The sequence below is a fragment of the Macrosteles quadrilineatus genome, unplaced genomic scaffold (assembly GCF_028750875.1).
Source record: "Macrosteles quadrilineatus isolate MER2022 unplaced genomic scaffold, UCM_ALF_1.0 Scaffold_9__3_contigs__length_116548681, whole genome shotgun sequence".
NCBI classification, from domain to species: domain Eukaryota; kingdom Metazoa; phylum Arthropoda; class Insecta; order Hemiptera; family Cicadellidae; genus Macrosteles; species Macrosteles quadrilineatus.
In genome coordinates, this window is record NW_026542602.1 from 87,394,925 (window position 1) to 87,411,336 (window position 16,412).

Here is a 16,412-nt window from a genome sequence, read left to right on the forward strand (position 1 = left end):
ACTACTAACTGTAGATCCCTAGTTGCCGTTGGCTGTATTGTAGACTATAGGCTATCAATTAACAGCTGTGTCTAAGGAATATGTCGGCATTAGTCACTCGAGACTACAAGATCGGGCCACTATCATACACTCATCCTCCACTCATATTTGGGTTAGGCACATAGTGAAGTGACGTCCCGATCTTAAATAATTGATTTAATTGATAATTTATTATTCGTATGGATCAGCCGAAAGTACAGTAGTAGAAACCTGTACCCATTTCTAATCAGTTTCCAGTTATAACGTTAATGCATGTACTGTAACATATTTGAACTAAGCCGCCGATAGAGTGCTCTGCTATACATTTCTGATTTCTGTCGGATACAACAGCTTTTAACGGAACGCAAAGGACAATTTATTGTAAATAGCATCTTTTACGTCACAATAACTATTTTATCAACGTAACATAACGATGGTAGGGAATTAATTTGAATATGAGTACACTTTTTGGAAGTGGCTAATTAAAGTATGTTTTATAACCAACAAGATTAACTGCTGCAAATCCATATTGATTTAATGTCTACTTACTTATCCATACGTCAATAGCTAAGGACAATTTTAGATAAGACCTGAACCACAGTCACGAGAAACTACGTTATTTCGCTTGCCTGTGGCTAAACATTCTCCTGTATAGAATGAGTCTTCTAAAGACTTTTAAGAAGAAGGGAATTTTAAGGCTACTTCTGTCCGGGTTTAGAGGGTGTTTTTTAAGATTGTTTTCCTATCCAACTTAAAATTCAACCAACTTTTTAAGAATTAAAATCTTATTAGTAAACAAATGAGTTGTATAGCGAAATACGAATTTCCCTTAGGCAGTGGCTGTCCCCGATCAAGTGTTTAGGTCAGAAATAAATTATTTACAACATCTGAAGAAAATAATCGTCGAAACAGTTTTTCGAGGTTTTTGTGCAAGCAAGCATACAAGCATACATACGAGCAAACATCGGATTTGTGAACGATTATTCATGCTTTAGTATTGTAAATAAGTACAAACCGTAAGTTCAGTCGACATTAGTAACCAACATGAAAGTCATATTAAAACAAGCTATAGATTCTACAATATGAGAAGTCTGTTTGCAGTTTTTGACGTCAACAAAACAAACGTGTGTTTTATGTCATCTTGCGATCATTGTTTATTGTTAACGTCGTGTAGGATCCGAACATATGGGATGACGTCAACTCATGGATGGTGCATGAATACAATAATTATGACATCATAAACGTTGCCTAGGCCCCGGTTGGCCTCGGATACCAGATTCGTCCGAGGATACATTTACATTCACTAAGTGCAAGGCCTGGCCAATAATTCTTCACTTTAGCATCTTGAAAAGTCACGACCCGTTTCGGCACTTCTCCAAAGTTAAGAGACGTGTTTCGGTATTTTATTTCCTGTTTCTCTCACCGCCGAGCGCTGATATCAGTGTGGAACGAGAATAAATATCCTCACCTCCCTTTTGTGGATATATAAATAAACTTTCAAACAAGTTTAAACATTTTTAAACATTTATTTTTAAACAAAGTACGTAAGCTCATTTACGCATTCACGCAGCTTCGGGAGGTGCTTTCGAGGCAGCAGTTGCGGACCGTGTACTTTGCCTACGTGCAGTCGGTGTTGCAGTATGGTATCCTGGCTTGGGGTGGTGCCCTTCCCACTGTTCTGGAACCACTTTCTGTCGTTCAACGATCTGTTATCAAAACTATTTTAAATAAAAACTCTAGATTTTCTTCCTTGCAACTGTTTTGCGACTTTCCAGTTTGAAACATTCGACAATTGTTCATAAAAAATCTTCTTATTTTCATAAAACTTAATAAATGTTCGGTTTTTTTCTCCTGTTCAACATCGTTATTTGACTAGAAGTAACATTAACTTCGGCTTTTCTTTTCCCAGACTCTCCCATTCAACCCTTAAAACTATACCTTATTACGTTTGTCATACATTGTATAGAAACTTGCCTTCACATATTCGAGAGGCGGAGAGTGACAGCGTCGCTATGTTTAAGCGTAGAGTCATGAGCTGGCTTTTAAATATCGGCAGGGAGCAATCAGAAGGATTACTCAAATCGTTGTACTCATAAATTTCTGCAGTTTCATGCGTCACCAAATCACTTTTTTTCCTTCATTGCTAAATACCACTTACAATCACTAAATTTGAGTTTTGGATGTTTCGATGCAATTAGGTTTTTTCTCTCTTGATCTTGTAACATTAATTCAGGAATAAAGATATTTTGATTTGATTTGAGTTAGTAATGTAGGAGTTACTCATAGCGATTCACTTTGAAGTACATCATACAATCTGTTCTATGCTTAGGCCTACATTTATGAATATCCACTTACTCCTCGTGGGCCGTCCCCCATATGAAATAAAAAACCGACATTTAATTTGAAAAGCGGATTTTTATGAGTAGGCCATGAACCAGCATACTGTTTTATTATAGTATAATGGTAAAAAAAAAACTGTTCCAAGACCTTTCTAACACAATTTACATTTAAGTACTTTATGTATTGTCTTTGAATAGTGAACGTAGGCTTCAAATTCGAATGGTAGGTTGTACAATCTGTGTTAATAAAGTGTTCATAGAGTGTTTTATGTAAGATATCACAATCTCCCAAAATTATGTACCAAACTTTTGGATCAACTCAGCTGAGGTCAGTTTTATGGTCAACTGTCCGGTATAAGTAGAGGACTTTGGTTGTTTAAAACAAAATTTAATTGATTGTAACCAAATACAGTACATTAATCAAATAATTGAAATACTCGTCCTCTAGCACTATAACAAAATAGTAAAGTGCAATTCGTAAGATTTAGTACTAAATAAAAGACATCGCTCTCGAACTGAGAGACTCTGGGACACGAAGAAGTAGTCAGATCACGTCTTGAAGTTGTGCTGGAATTCCCGCACAAACGATCAAGGAAAACATGACAGAACTTATTCATCAGTAGTGAAAGAAACTAGTGAAACTCAACTACTTCGAGACTTAAATAAAACACTCCCAAATTTCATCATAAGCACTCAGTTTTTTTAATTCGAATTTGAGAAAATCTATTCGGTTATCCAATCGTTGTTGGGCTCGTGTAATGAACTATTTTTTTACTACGCACAATTATTTATAGTTAATTTATAAACCAATATTTTAGATTGTTCGCGTTTACAAGTCCCGTTCTGAAAGTAGCCAAATAGTTGTTTTACTATTTAGTTTCTTATTATGATTGAGCTGAACTTAACAATGATCGACTCTAACTAGATTCTTTTTATCCTGAACTACTTCAGCCACAAAACACAACTAACAAAAACAACAGCGATCTTTAGTATGACGAAAACTCATTTCTGCCATTCCTTCTAAAATATATTTTCTGAATTTAGTCATAACAGTTTTTTATCAAGTGAGAATTACCTAGCAAACACGGGGTTTAAATTGCATTGCTAGGGTGAGGTTATAAAGTCAAGATTGATTTACTCAGCCAAAATGGGTGCAAACAACATTGGTCTACTTTTGAAATACCAACAAGTGTTTAACATTTTCTTCACACTGTACCAAAACTATTTATATAATCATAGTTTCCGTTATTTTACTGGGTTTTATGGTGAAAACACTATTAAAAATCGAAATTTACAAAAAGCGAAAATAACCCCTAGAGATACTGTTTGGTACCCAGACACAAATTTTCATCAAAATTGGTTATAGAGTTCTTCCAATGTCAGACAAGCTGACCTGTTAGTTGAAGAATTGCCTTTAAAATCCGTTTCAGAATGTAAAAATAAAAGGTAAAAGGGTAGGTAAGTCACGGTTTCAACGATCACTGATAAATTACATGGCCTTCACTAGTGTGCGGTGTAATTATAATAAAGAGGAAAATCGAGGGTTTTGGTACAAAAAAGGTTGAATTTACGAGAAAGAAGAAAGAGTACGTGTTGTTATGAGAGGTGAATGATGATGTCACTGGCTAAAGCAGGGGTTTAAAAACAATACCATTAAACTACCCGTTATTTTACTGGTGAGTAAAATATGTTTTCCTGGCTAAATTGGCGTTCGATACCTGATTTCGGATTGATACCTCTTTCGATTTGATTAACCTCGAACTTTTGAAAGAGATCTTTTAAAATTACACTCATTATCTTATCAGACAAACTTAACTGTTGATGGAATATCGTGTTAAAGGAACGTGTAATTATGGACTTCACCAGCAGGTGTTTAATTTGATCACGTACAAGCTTATACTATACAACCTTGCAGTGTAGTCAAAATAAAGCAGCGCTACACCAAACGGCTTCAAACGTGGTTGTATACATTAAACAAAACAGGACTTAAATTTTAATTGTATGACGAAGGAAATTAAGTTTGATTGATTGAAACCAAAAATATATAATCTATACAAAAACCGATGATTGTGTACTAGGTTAGTTTTAATGTTTTTGTATGACCCCGGAAAATCGTTTTACTCATTTTAATCAACCCAAATTATTAATAACCCATGTGATTTACAGTCTTATAATATTGTTTCCACAAGTTACCATTGAACATAGACTTTGGATATTAGTAGACTACTTATCCGATCGTCATATTTGCTGTTTGTGTCCAGCCAAGTCTCATGTTTGTTTACGTTCGAGGTTGTTGACGACTGAATGTTTTTTCATAGTTTTATGTGTACATTTAATAGTCAATTGGTAGAATGTGCTTCATTCTTTGTTTAATAATACCAAACCATCTTGTTCATCAACACGTTAGTGTTCAGATCCTTTTACATAATCGTTTTACATGGTGAACAATCTATCGTTTTAAAATTGTCGAAATTACAAGAAATATATATTTTTAAATGCCAGACCCGGAATCTGGTAATATTTTTGCTTTACTAAAGCAAAAACTGCCGGGTCGAAAGTAGCTCTTTTACTCCCTAGGCAGTAAAAAGCATTTTAGTCCCTAGGGAGTACAGGTCAGCTGTTGTAAGCACAGATATAAATTTCGATTCTCAGCAATTGCATGCACAGAAAGTATGTATAGCTCGTTTTAATCGCTTGAAGCTTATTGTTGCATTCTTGTTAACAGTGCGAAGTATCGATACACTAACACAATCGTATTAATTCAAATGATTGAATCACTTACTAGGCTTGTTTGCATAAGTTAAATTGAAAACAAATTATAAGTAGTTTAGAGAGGGTTTCTTTATCTTGGATTCACCTCGACCGTAAAACTTGAACTCGAGTAGAAAAGAGTCACCTTAAAAGCTCTAGTGATGGAATTATACGATTTCACTGTCTTCAGCTGATTCATAAGGATAACAAATATTTAAGGAATTTGTTTATATCCGATAACATATATGAACACGACACAGAATCAAAACAAAACATTTGTTCTTTAGAACTTGAGGTAAACAATTTCATTTATAGCTGAAAGATTTCTTAGTTAAGGTATAATCAGTAAACTGAAAACTCTAGAAATGGTTAAGGTTATTGTATATAAGTGACTTTCTAAAATCATAATGAATTAGTTTTAGATATTCAATTATTTTAACGCATCACAGATACACTCAATAATTACACTCATCTTTATAATTGCTAATGTGCACTGATATTAAATTGCGTCCTTAGCATACTTTAACGATTTAAATACATTTATAATAAATCGGGCAAGAAGGATCTATTTCTCTATAACTAAACTGTAAATATACAGGGTGAGTTTTTTAAAGTGATCCAATAGCTAACTTTTTAATTACAGGACTTAGCACCTCACTTTAAATTTGAAACTTGCTCAGTTTTAAGTTTCACTCAAGAATACGATTTCAGATTTTTTCATTGTGGCCGCCATTTTCCAATATGGCTGCCAACTTTAAAATTTCTTATGGAACACCCTGTATTTTATTTTGTTTTTAGATTTTACTCTAAAAAATAAAACATTTTTGTTCTTGAGATTTATCTTTAGTCTATTTAAGTCGCATAATAATAACAAAACACATACAAAGTTCACACACAACTAAACAGTAACAACACTTAAAACTAACATTGTTTTAAAACATGCTTTAGAATTCATGCAACTTTGTTTGAAAACTTTAAGTCCTCGTAGCTCCTTAACCGTTAGAGATATTGAAAAAATCTCAAGAACAAAAATGTTTTATTTTTTAGAGTAAAATCTAAAAACAAAATAAAATACAGGGTGTTCTATAAGAAATTTTAAAGTTTGCAGCCATATTGGAAAATGGCGGCCACAATGAAAAAATCTGAAATCGTATTCTTGAGTGAAACTTAAAACTGAGCAAGTTTCAAATTTAAAGTGAGGTGCTAAGTCCTGTAATTAAAAAGTTAGCTATTGGATCACTTTAAAAAACTCACCCTGTATACATATTAACTTCACTTAATTTTTTATGATAGGTTAATTTTAGGTTATCCTTTTCTTAATGGTTCGTGTACTTGATGTTGTGGTTACATATTTAATATTTATGGATACTATCTTTTCTTGTTCATTAATTGGTATTTAATGTAAAAAAATAATTTGTACATCAATGTAACTAATGTAATTTTAGAGGAAACAAAGGTAAAGTTTTATGAACAACAACCAAGACCTAACTTGGGTTCTATAAATTGGGTAACAGCCCCAAAAAAATTTAAAAAGTTTACATTTCACTTTTACCATTTAGCTGTAAATCCCAAAATGGCTTCGCCAGTTGTGCCACAAGTAACTAACCTTGAATCGGAATCACAGTTCACAGAATCACAATTTACACAAACAACCTCATACCTGAATCAGATGGTGAATCGGTGGTTGGATTTTCCAAATAGATATCATCCCTCGCAAACTGATCCCATTGGCACTGAACAGAGCACAAAAACGTAAAAAACACAAGACAGTGGACGTCCGGCTGCATGGCTCAGACTGAACACTGAGACCTGTTTGAGACCAGTTCGCTCTTTTCCTTATCTGTAATCAAAATGAATGTATAATTCCTCAACGCTTCTTACCGAATGATGATTATACACCATACAACACGTTACTACTAATAATAATTAGGCATTATGTATATACACTTTTGTTTGATTTTCTGACTACTATATTTTTTAAGTTAAAGATGGTGTAAATGATTACTGGTAAATCACCGTCTGGAATGTTTAGATTTTGGGATTTTGGGCGAAAAAGTGATATTTAGGGACAGCCGGTTTGATAGGAAATAATTTAACTTTATAAAAAGAAGAAAGTTAAATAGAGCCATGGATTAAACATACTTCCTTAAAGGTCATTCTTATGGGTCAGTTGCAGACAATTCAAATGTTTGCTACAACTTGTTTCTTGTTATTTCACTTATTTCAAAACTAATAAAATAAAACGACATACTCTAATTAATAATAAGCAATAACGAGCTCGTCCTCTGGTTTTCGACCAAATAGTAACACCCAAATCATAAACATGGCCCTTACAAGGAAAAACATAATTTCGTTGACGTCTACAACTAGAAACTTACAAGCTTAACATTTAACAGATAAAACAAGCTTTGGATTAAACAATAGGATAATAAATATACGTCTACAATTCTAAATCAATGGCATTCCCTTGTAGCTCTTTTTATTGGATCAAATCTAGTTAAACTGTAGATTCCCTGGGAGAATCACATTCATATGAACTAAGAATGGTCAATGAATTTGGATAGCCTATTAAAAGTAGACTAAACTAAATAATCATACTTATTGATCAGTATCGTACGTGTTATTAAATTTACGGAGAGTACATGAAAATACGTCTAATAACACGCTTGAAACAATATTTACAGATTGTTAACCCACAAGACATTAAATACATGTAAAAGATGGTAAGTGGTGATCAATTTCGATTGGACTTTTTAATCATCATCAATTCAATAGGCAAATGTAACTTTAATATGTAATACGAGCATTGAAGAATCACATTTTAATGCATGGGATTTCAATATTTTGATTTAAAAACAGTTTGATGCGATGAAAATGTATTTCAGAGGCTATGTTTATTTTACCCTTAACTTTATTTTAACCTTTATTTAAACGTCACAGATCAGACTCAATTATTTTTACATTGTTTACTTAGACTATGGATACTAAATTTTCCTTTCATAACAATTTGCAAACTTACCTAATTACTGGCAGATATATCCTGAAGAGTTGGGCATTTACATTCTATTTCTTCCAGGAAATTTTCAAATCCCTTTTCTTCTTAAACATATCTTAGGTCACAATTAATTGTGTCACACTAATACCGCACTTTCGTTTTATTACTTACTTTTTACACAAAACTCATTCATTTTACCGTATTTCAGTAAGTTCAAATAAATCACTAAGATTTTAATGATTTACCAAAATCTAGTAAGCTAGTATAGTTTAAAACACCCAAGACTTATTTCAACTCCAACACTGATATTGTAAATATATTACTGCCAATTCCATCCCACACTACTTTATTATATTCATCACTATACCGTTACTGGACATAGATCACACATAAAAACAGGCTTCAAATTTACAATTATTGGATGAGAAATATAGATATCTAGAGTATCCAAAATAAATGTTTTTTAAGATGTCCAGGAAAAATCCAGTTTTGGAACCCATCACAGCTAAGAACTAATTCAGACGATCTTTCAATTCCATTATGAAAGCTGGGACATTTCATCTTGGTTGTGGCTAACTGGGTCTCCAGTTCAGGGTAGGAGTCGGGGAATATACGTCATCTATGTCCTTCGGGTAAATTACATGAATGTTGGAGACAAGCTTTCGTCATAACGACTTGACTCATCTTAATTTTGGTTAAACCCATTACACACATTCTAGACGATCGAAATGTTTATTGTAGTGAACACACAGATTAAACATACTCCCTTGTAAGGTTGTAAATAAAATAATCACTTTGCAGTGTGCGCCCTGGAGTTATATTCTCTCAAAGTGACATGTTTTGGAACTTAGTCCACTTTCAAACTGCAATAAATAATAAATACTTCACTTTTGTTTATGTTATTGGCTCAAAAGATTTTATTAGATTTTACAGATATTTTTTTAAGATACAGGATTTATATTATATTAACAATTTGATGACTATTGATCATCTAATTTAAACATTTTCTCATAAATGGGATTTTTTTTAAATTTGGTTATTGGGATTTTTCTAGTTTTCTGCATATATGATATTCTTCGGTTGAACCCATTCAGTTTCCTTTGTTTTAGAACTTTTATAATATTCATGTTATTTGTTAAATATGTGTACTTGTGGTTGGTTGATAAGAGATGTTTGAAATTTGACTTCATTGCTGTTTTATTGTTACATGTAAGGGCTTGTAGATTCTTTAAATCTACATCCAAACGAACGCCATATTTGACCAATGTATAATCGTTCACAATCAGTTCAGTTAATTTTGTCATTGACCATTGGAATTTGGATACACCAATGTCGCACTTATCCTGATGCACTTTATTTTTTTGTTATTTTATTGGTTATCATATTAAAAGAGTTATTATTTTTGTTTTGAAGCCAATGTTGTATTCTAATTATCAATAAGTAATTTTGTACGACTGACTAGTTTTTTTACTGTTCTTTCAAGACTGGTATTGAATTGGATATTAATGCATTTTTCTTTGTTGTGCTCTTTATTTATTTATTCATTTTTGTATTCACTCCTTGACAGCATATATTTTATTTTGTTCAATTCTATATTGTCATTTTATTTTGTAATTGTAATGTTTAATATTCGGTTTAATATGGATCTGAGGGCAGATAGTATTTCCCAGGATGGTTAGAATTTGAAGGAATCATTATGATTTATTAGGTGTAGGTTTTCTATAAATTTGACATATTTGCATAAGGTACCGTATATGATCAGATGAAGACAGTTTAAGGTTATTTGTGTCCTAATTCTAGCCCCTGAGCTGTTGGAGAGATGTTGGAAAGATTAAATTGATTTCGTAATTCCAGTCAGACATAAACTAAATAGTAAATTCAGCACATGTCTCAATGTTGAAACACCATCTTCAGCTCAACGATATAAACAACTCAGTAGTTCTTTACATCGTTGCGTCAGCTTTAGGTACCTGTAAAGTTGATCAGTTGTTAACATAATCAAGGGTTTCACAGAAGGGCGCAAAAATAACAATTAAATATGGAAAACATTTAAACATAATACCCCCGCCACAGCAAATCTGCAGACAATTCAATTTGTCTGATTATTTTTTACTAAAATATTTACATAAATAAGACATATTTATTCCCAATATAAATATTATTAGATTTTACGAGTGCTTAGGTTTGCTGCTATGGGGAAGGTAAAAACTGTTTTTGACAATAGTTGGATGAAATAAATAAATAAATTTGCAAAATTTTATCAACATATATCCATAAACAAGTAAACTACAACAGTTTTATTTTTCTCCGTAAGAATGACATGGAAATTTTAAATTTTCCCTGTAAGTAGTGGCAATATAGGAATATGACGCCACTTGAGCACTTTTTGCCATGCCCCGGACGTTTTTTATACCGAAAAAAAACTTCCGGAAAATGGTGGGTTTTTTTTTAATTCTGCCCACGGCCTATACACCCCTATAAAAAGGTTGTAAGATAACAACTAGTTACTATGTATACTATTGTATAACTCCATCAATATTTGATATCCATATCCATTCTCATATATATTTTCAAAATCATCAACTTGACAGTGCGAGATTTGCACCAGAACTCGGACGCGCTCCCAGCCGCTGGCATGTTTCCAGGGCTACAGAAATACAGGGTGAATAAAAAGTCAGGACCCCCCTATCTAATATTTTTCCAAGTAAATATACAGAGATATCCTTTTGGGGGTCGTGCAATCTTAGCAGGAAGTTTCTTTTTATGATTTTGAAATTTTTGAGTGTCCCCCCAAAAGGGGGGATTTGGGGGGTAACTCAAATATTTTAAATGTAAACCCCCTTCAAGTGACACCTCATTTTAAAGTGTTTACAAAAACTTAAGGAATGGTGAAAACCAGAGTTCGCTATCTCTTCTCTATCCAAAATGGTAGCCCGTCAAATGTTGTGGAAAATCAATGGTAAAATTGGTTCGTAATTGTAAAATTGGTTACCATTTTGGATAGAGAAGAGATAGCGAACTCTGGTTTTCACCATTCTTTAAGTTTTTGTAAACACTTCAAAATGAGGTGTCACTTAAGGGGGGTTTACGTATAACATTTTTGAGTGTCCCCCCAAAAGGGGGGATTGGGTGGGCAACTAAAAACTTTTTGATGTAAAACCCTATCAAGTGACACCTCATTTTGAAGTGTTTACAAAAACTTAAAGAATGGTGAAAACCAGAGTTCGCTATCTCTTCTCTATCCAAAATGGTAACCAATTTTACAATTACGAACCAATTTTACCATTGATTTTCCACAACCTTTGACGGGCTACCATTTTGGACAGAGAAGAGATAGCGACCTCTAATTTTCACCATTCTTTAAGTTTTTGTAAACACTTCAAAATGAGGTGTCACTTGAAGGGGGTTTACATTTAAAATATTTGAGTTACCCCCCAAATCCCCCCTTTTGAGGGGAGACTAAAAAATTTCAAAATCATAAAATGAAACTTCCTGCTAAGATTGCACGACCCCCAAAAGGATATCTCTGTATATTTACTTGGAAAAATATTAGATGGGGGGGTCCTGACTTTTTATTCACCCTGTACATGTATATCTGTAGCCCTGGCATGCTTTTCGCTTCTCGTCCCTAGTGGTAGCTGGTAGCTCGTGATAGGGGGCGGTGATGGGCATCCGTTGCGGAAATCAGTGAGTTCTGGCTACTTGGGAACCCAAGCCATTTGATATCAACTAATCGCGCTTCCTCTTAATCACCTTCTCTACCAAATACATGTCTTTATACTTGGCTTTAAACAACTCCTCTGTATAGAACCCTCCCCTGATTATATTGTCATTTTCATCTTTCAAAATATAAGTCACAGGCGTTGTATTCTTAACTTCTGCTATTGTAAATAGCTCCCCTGTCCAATTTTTTGGGGTATATCCCTTACTAAAAACATGTTTATACTTGGAAATCCTTACACTATCACCCACCTTATATCTTGGCTTTTTAACTTGCACTTTAGAAGTCAACCTTTCATTCACATTCACTATTCTTAACACTCACTTGGCTAGACTTCATTCCTCTAGACCTATGTACCTTATTATTATATTTTTTAATTAACTTTGAAAGTAAATTCAACCATTTATAACTTCACTGAGCACTAAATTCCCTATATAACCAATTCTTAAAATTTCTCTGGAACCTCTCCACAATTGCAGCCTTAGTTGTAGAAAAAGTCTGATAATGATTAGTATTAATTATTATTTTTTTCATTAGTTTGCTAAAATGTTCATTAAAAATTCTTTTCCATTGTCAGTTTGAATTTGTTTAACCTTCTTTGGAAGAATGGTCTTAATGGCTTCTGTAACCACCAACCCTGTCTTATTCTTTAGTGGTGCAGCATAAGCTATTTTAGAAAATGTATCTAGTTACATATATTACATATGTTACAATATATTTATTGCCAGAATTCTATCTAGCATAGTTTTGCATATCAACTAAATCTATTTGTACGGTTTCGTCTATACCCGATACTTTAAAAGACCTTCTAACGAAATTCATTCTTGCAGGCTTATGAAATTTGTTTGCTTATGAAATTGTTTGAAATTTGCAATTTTATTCCTTTTTTTATAACATCATTACTTATTTAAACTGTAAAGATTTTACCATTAGCCCCAACCAATAGATTATCTTCTTTTTTATAATTCGTAGTTTTCTGGTGTATGGTCTATTATCTATATACTTAAATCCACTCATAGATGTGGGGTTGGCAGCTAATAAATCGGAATTGTATTCCATCAAATAAAATTTTTCCCCATATCTTAATTTTGATCTATCATAATACATGGCTTGTGGCATTAGACAATTGTCATCCAAATATTCCCCCTCTGGTATATTCCTTATAAATTGTTTTTTGGCATCCCAAAAATTTTGTTCTTTATTCAAAGTTATTCAAAGTCTGTTATTTTGTAACACAATCAGTGTCATCAATGGCAGGATTAACACGTACTAACTTTTTATTATTAAAATCCCAATAGCCTGCTTCCATTTTTGGAACTTGTGAAACGTTCACAACATCTTTAATATTACCTGCCAACAAACCACTAATTTTCTGTTTCTTAGAATTTCAAACACCATTCTGTGATTCTAAAAATTCATAATTATTATTGTCTTATACAAAGGTACCATCTTTTCGAATTAAAGTCTGTTGTAAAGTGGGCACATCATCTAAACATTCATCCTTTTTCACGTTAGTAATTTTCTGTTTTTCAGCATTCCAATTTAAATTATTAGATTCTAAAAACTTATAATTAGTATTACCTTGTACAAAGACCTTTTATGTTAATGTCCGCCCCAAAGCCGACACATCATCTTTAACACTACAAATTTTTTTTACAGGCCATATTCCAACCATCGTTTTTAAATTGCAAGTAGGTTCATTAGCTGCCCTAGATTCTGCTGGCTTACTTTATGGATTATATAAACGATAAAATTTATCTTTAAACATATTTTTATTTCATAAATAATTCCGGTTTTTCTCAATTCTTAGGGCTAAGTAAAATAACCAGTATTTGATCGGAACTATTTTCCCTATATTGAGTAATCTTCAGTATAATCTTAATCTTTGCTCAATAGTTACAACTGATGTTTTTGCTATATGTTTTTCTTTCATTGTTTTTACTGTACTTTGTATTTTGCTAGTATACTCTGGATGGCTTTTTACAAACACACTAGGTGAAACCCGTCGAAATCGACGGTTACTTTCAAGGCTTAAGTTAATTCATCTAACTGCGATAAATTGGGTAAAATATACATATTTTGATCATTTATCATTGTTTAAAGAGTAATAAGTGTAAAAACAATTATGATATTAATTGCATTAGTTGCCAAATTTTGTTGATCATTCAATGAATAAAATATTTCCCACACCGTACGTCATCGGAGTTATTATTAGTATGTTATATGGTATATCTTCCTTTAAATAGTATTAAAATCGTATTGATGGATCTTTTGAAGTTAAACACTTTCGTGATTTCATCAGTGTAATATGATTTTATTAAAAAAATAATTATTTTTTTGGGGAATACATATTCTAACTTCAAAGGGAGGTATATCCGTTACAGCGTAAATTAGATTTTTCCTTCGTCACGTCGCGTCAGTTCATATCGTACTTCTGTGCCAATGAATGAACCCTCTAGCATAGTTTTGAGAAATTATTGATTACTAGGTGAAACCCGTCGAAATCGACGGTTACTTTCAAGGCTTACGCTAATTCATCTAACTGCGATATTTTGAGCATTTAGCATTGATCAATAAGTGTAAAAACAATAATCTTCTATATACTTATTTAATACGCAAGCAGGATTTTTGTGACAATTACTCCTCCGAAACTACTGAACCAATTGACATGTTTTTGGTGTCATTGGAAAGAGCGTAACGTGAAGTTGTGCAGGAAACTTTTAGAGAGTGAGGCCCTGGGGCCCTTTAAAGTTTCATATTTATCCATAAGATTAACATGGGAAACAAAATTTGTTATGGAACTCCAGCTGTTGTGAGAAATTAAGATCAAAATATTTATTGATGGTATCCATGGTAACAAAGAACAAACCCACAAAATTAAAACATGTAAACAAGCAGAACTAACTGTCAAATTAATTTTGATTTCACAATTCCACACAGCTGGTTCAAACATATTAAATACTGCATGATTATTAGAACAGGAACGGTAGGGATCATAAACATTAATCAAATATGTCACTCACCCGAATAATTTTTGTCTATGCCCGAATGTAAACATTTAACATTGATTAAATGGAACTGTCAAACTATATGTTAATGTCATTAGTATGGAATTCTTTCAACATTATTTTTTGATCGAGATTGTTTCAATATTTTTGAACTGCTGTAGTAATATTTTACAGGAAATAATTGTTAGATAAATTCATGGATATAAGTAATACCTAATTCAGATTCTTCAATCTTTGCTGTTATTATGTATCCGCAGCAAACCTTCAGACTAAGCGAATTTCCATTTACCTGGCTTAATTAATACAAAGATTAATTATTCCCTTAAAATGGTCATTTTTCCTACTTAAATAACATTAAGTTAATTTTAATATGAGTACTTAGGTTTGCTGCTAAAGGGCAGGTAGGTGTGTTTTTGTTGAAATGTTGATAGCTAAGTATGATTGTTATTGGTTTGCAAATCCTGTATTACTTTACAATTGCTCGAATTCGAGCAACATGTACACTAGTGATATTAATTGCGTTAGTTACCAAATATGGTTGATCATTCAATGAATAAAATATTTCCCATACTGTACGTTATCGGTGTTGTTATTATGCTATCTGGTATCTCTTCCTTTGGAAGAACCTTTAAATAGTATTAAAATCGTATTGGTGGATCTTTTGTAGTTAAACACTTCCGTGATTTCATCAGTGTAATGCAGATTAATCTATGATTTTATTTGGAAAAAAATCTGTCTGTTGGGAAGACACGTTCTAACTTCAAAGGGGTATATCCGTTACAGTGTAAGTTTGATTTTCCTTCGTCACGTTGCGTCAGTTCATATCGTACATCTGTGCCAATTAATAACCCTCTAGCACAGTTTTGAGAAATTGGTTGTGGTGTTACTGTTAAAGCTGGAATTCCTTGACATGGGGGATGTCAGTTAGTTGTCTCAGCCTTATCAGTTACATAAAGTTATCAATATAATCTCTCTACGGAATGTTAGGTGTAGTGGAATATACTTGAATTAAAGTCAGCTTTTATTCTTGAACTGTTAGGGGCCTCCTCATTTATATGGTCGTGCAGCTTCATTGGCAACAAATAATGCGAATGACATAGTAAGAACACAATAAAATTCTTCTGCAGATGTATTTTCTGTTGGATAAATATAAGCCAAATTATAAATGTCCCAATGCGAGTTTGAGCATTTTGTAACTATATTATATGGGTAAGTTACATAGATTTTTTAGGTTGCTGCTCAGTGCACTTTAAGGATATTATTTTAGAGTTAAATTAAATGGTTTTTGTTGCCGAGTAGCGCTAGTAAACATGCACAACCCTTTTCGTTAGTCTAATAACATTTAAAGGCTCTCTAAGAGTTCAAGTTCTTATTTGTATTCATATCTATATTATGTTTTCACTAAGCGTAATGAATACATCAAAGTAACCTCTCTGATAAGTCTGCAGTATATTGCAGTTTTCCAGCTTAATGACTTTCTAAATCGTGCACATATTTCTACATAAATATTGTAAAATGTTTATCCAGTTGCTGTAAACCACTATTAATTTAACAAAATATGGACACGGCTCAAATGGGCA

At 32.8% G+C, this 16,412-nt stretch overlaps 1 protein-coding gene across 1 annotated transcript in view; it reads right to left on the reverse strand.

Annotated features, from left to right (window-relative positions):
• The window catches only part of LOC129002652 (uncharacterized), a 32,137-nt gene extending 25,241 nt beyond the window's left edge, over nt 1-6,896 (reverse strand). Inside the window, exon 1 of the mRNA XM_054430624.1 lies at nt 6,769-6,896. Coding sequence (XP_054286599.1) covers nt 6,769-6,895 — 127 coding nt within the window. The 5' untranslated portion in view covers nt 6,896. The remainder of the gene's footprint in view (nt 1-6,768) is intronic.
• Between the last annotated feature and the right edge of the window lie 9,516 nt (nt 6,897-16,412).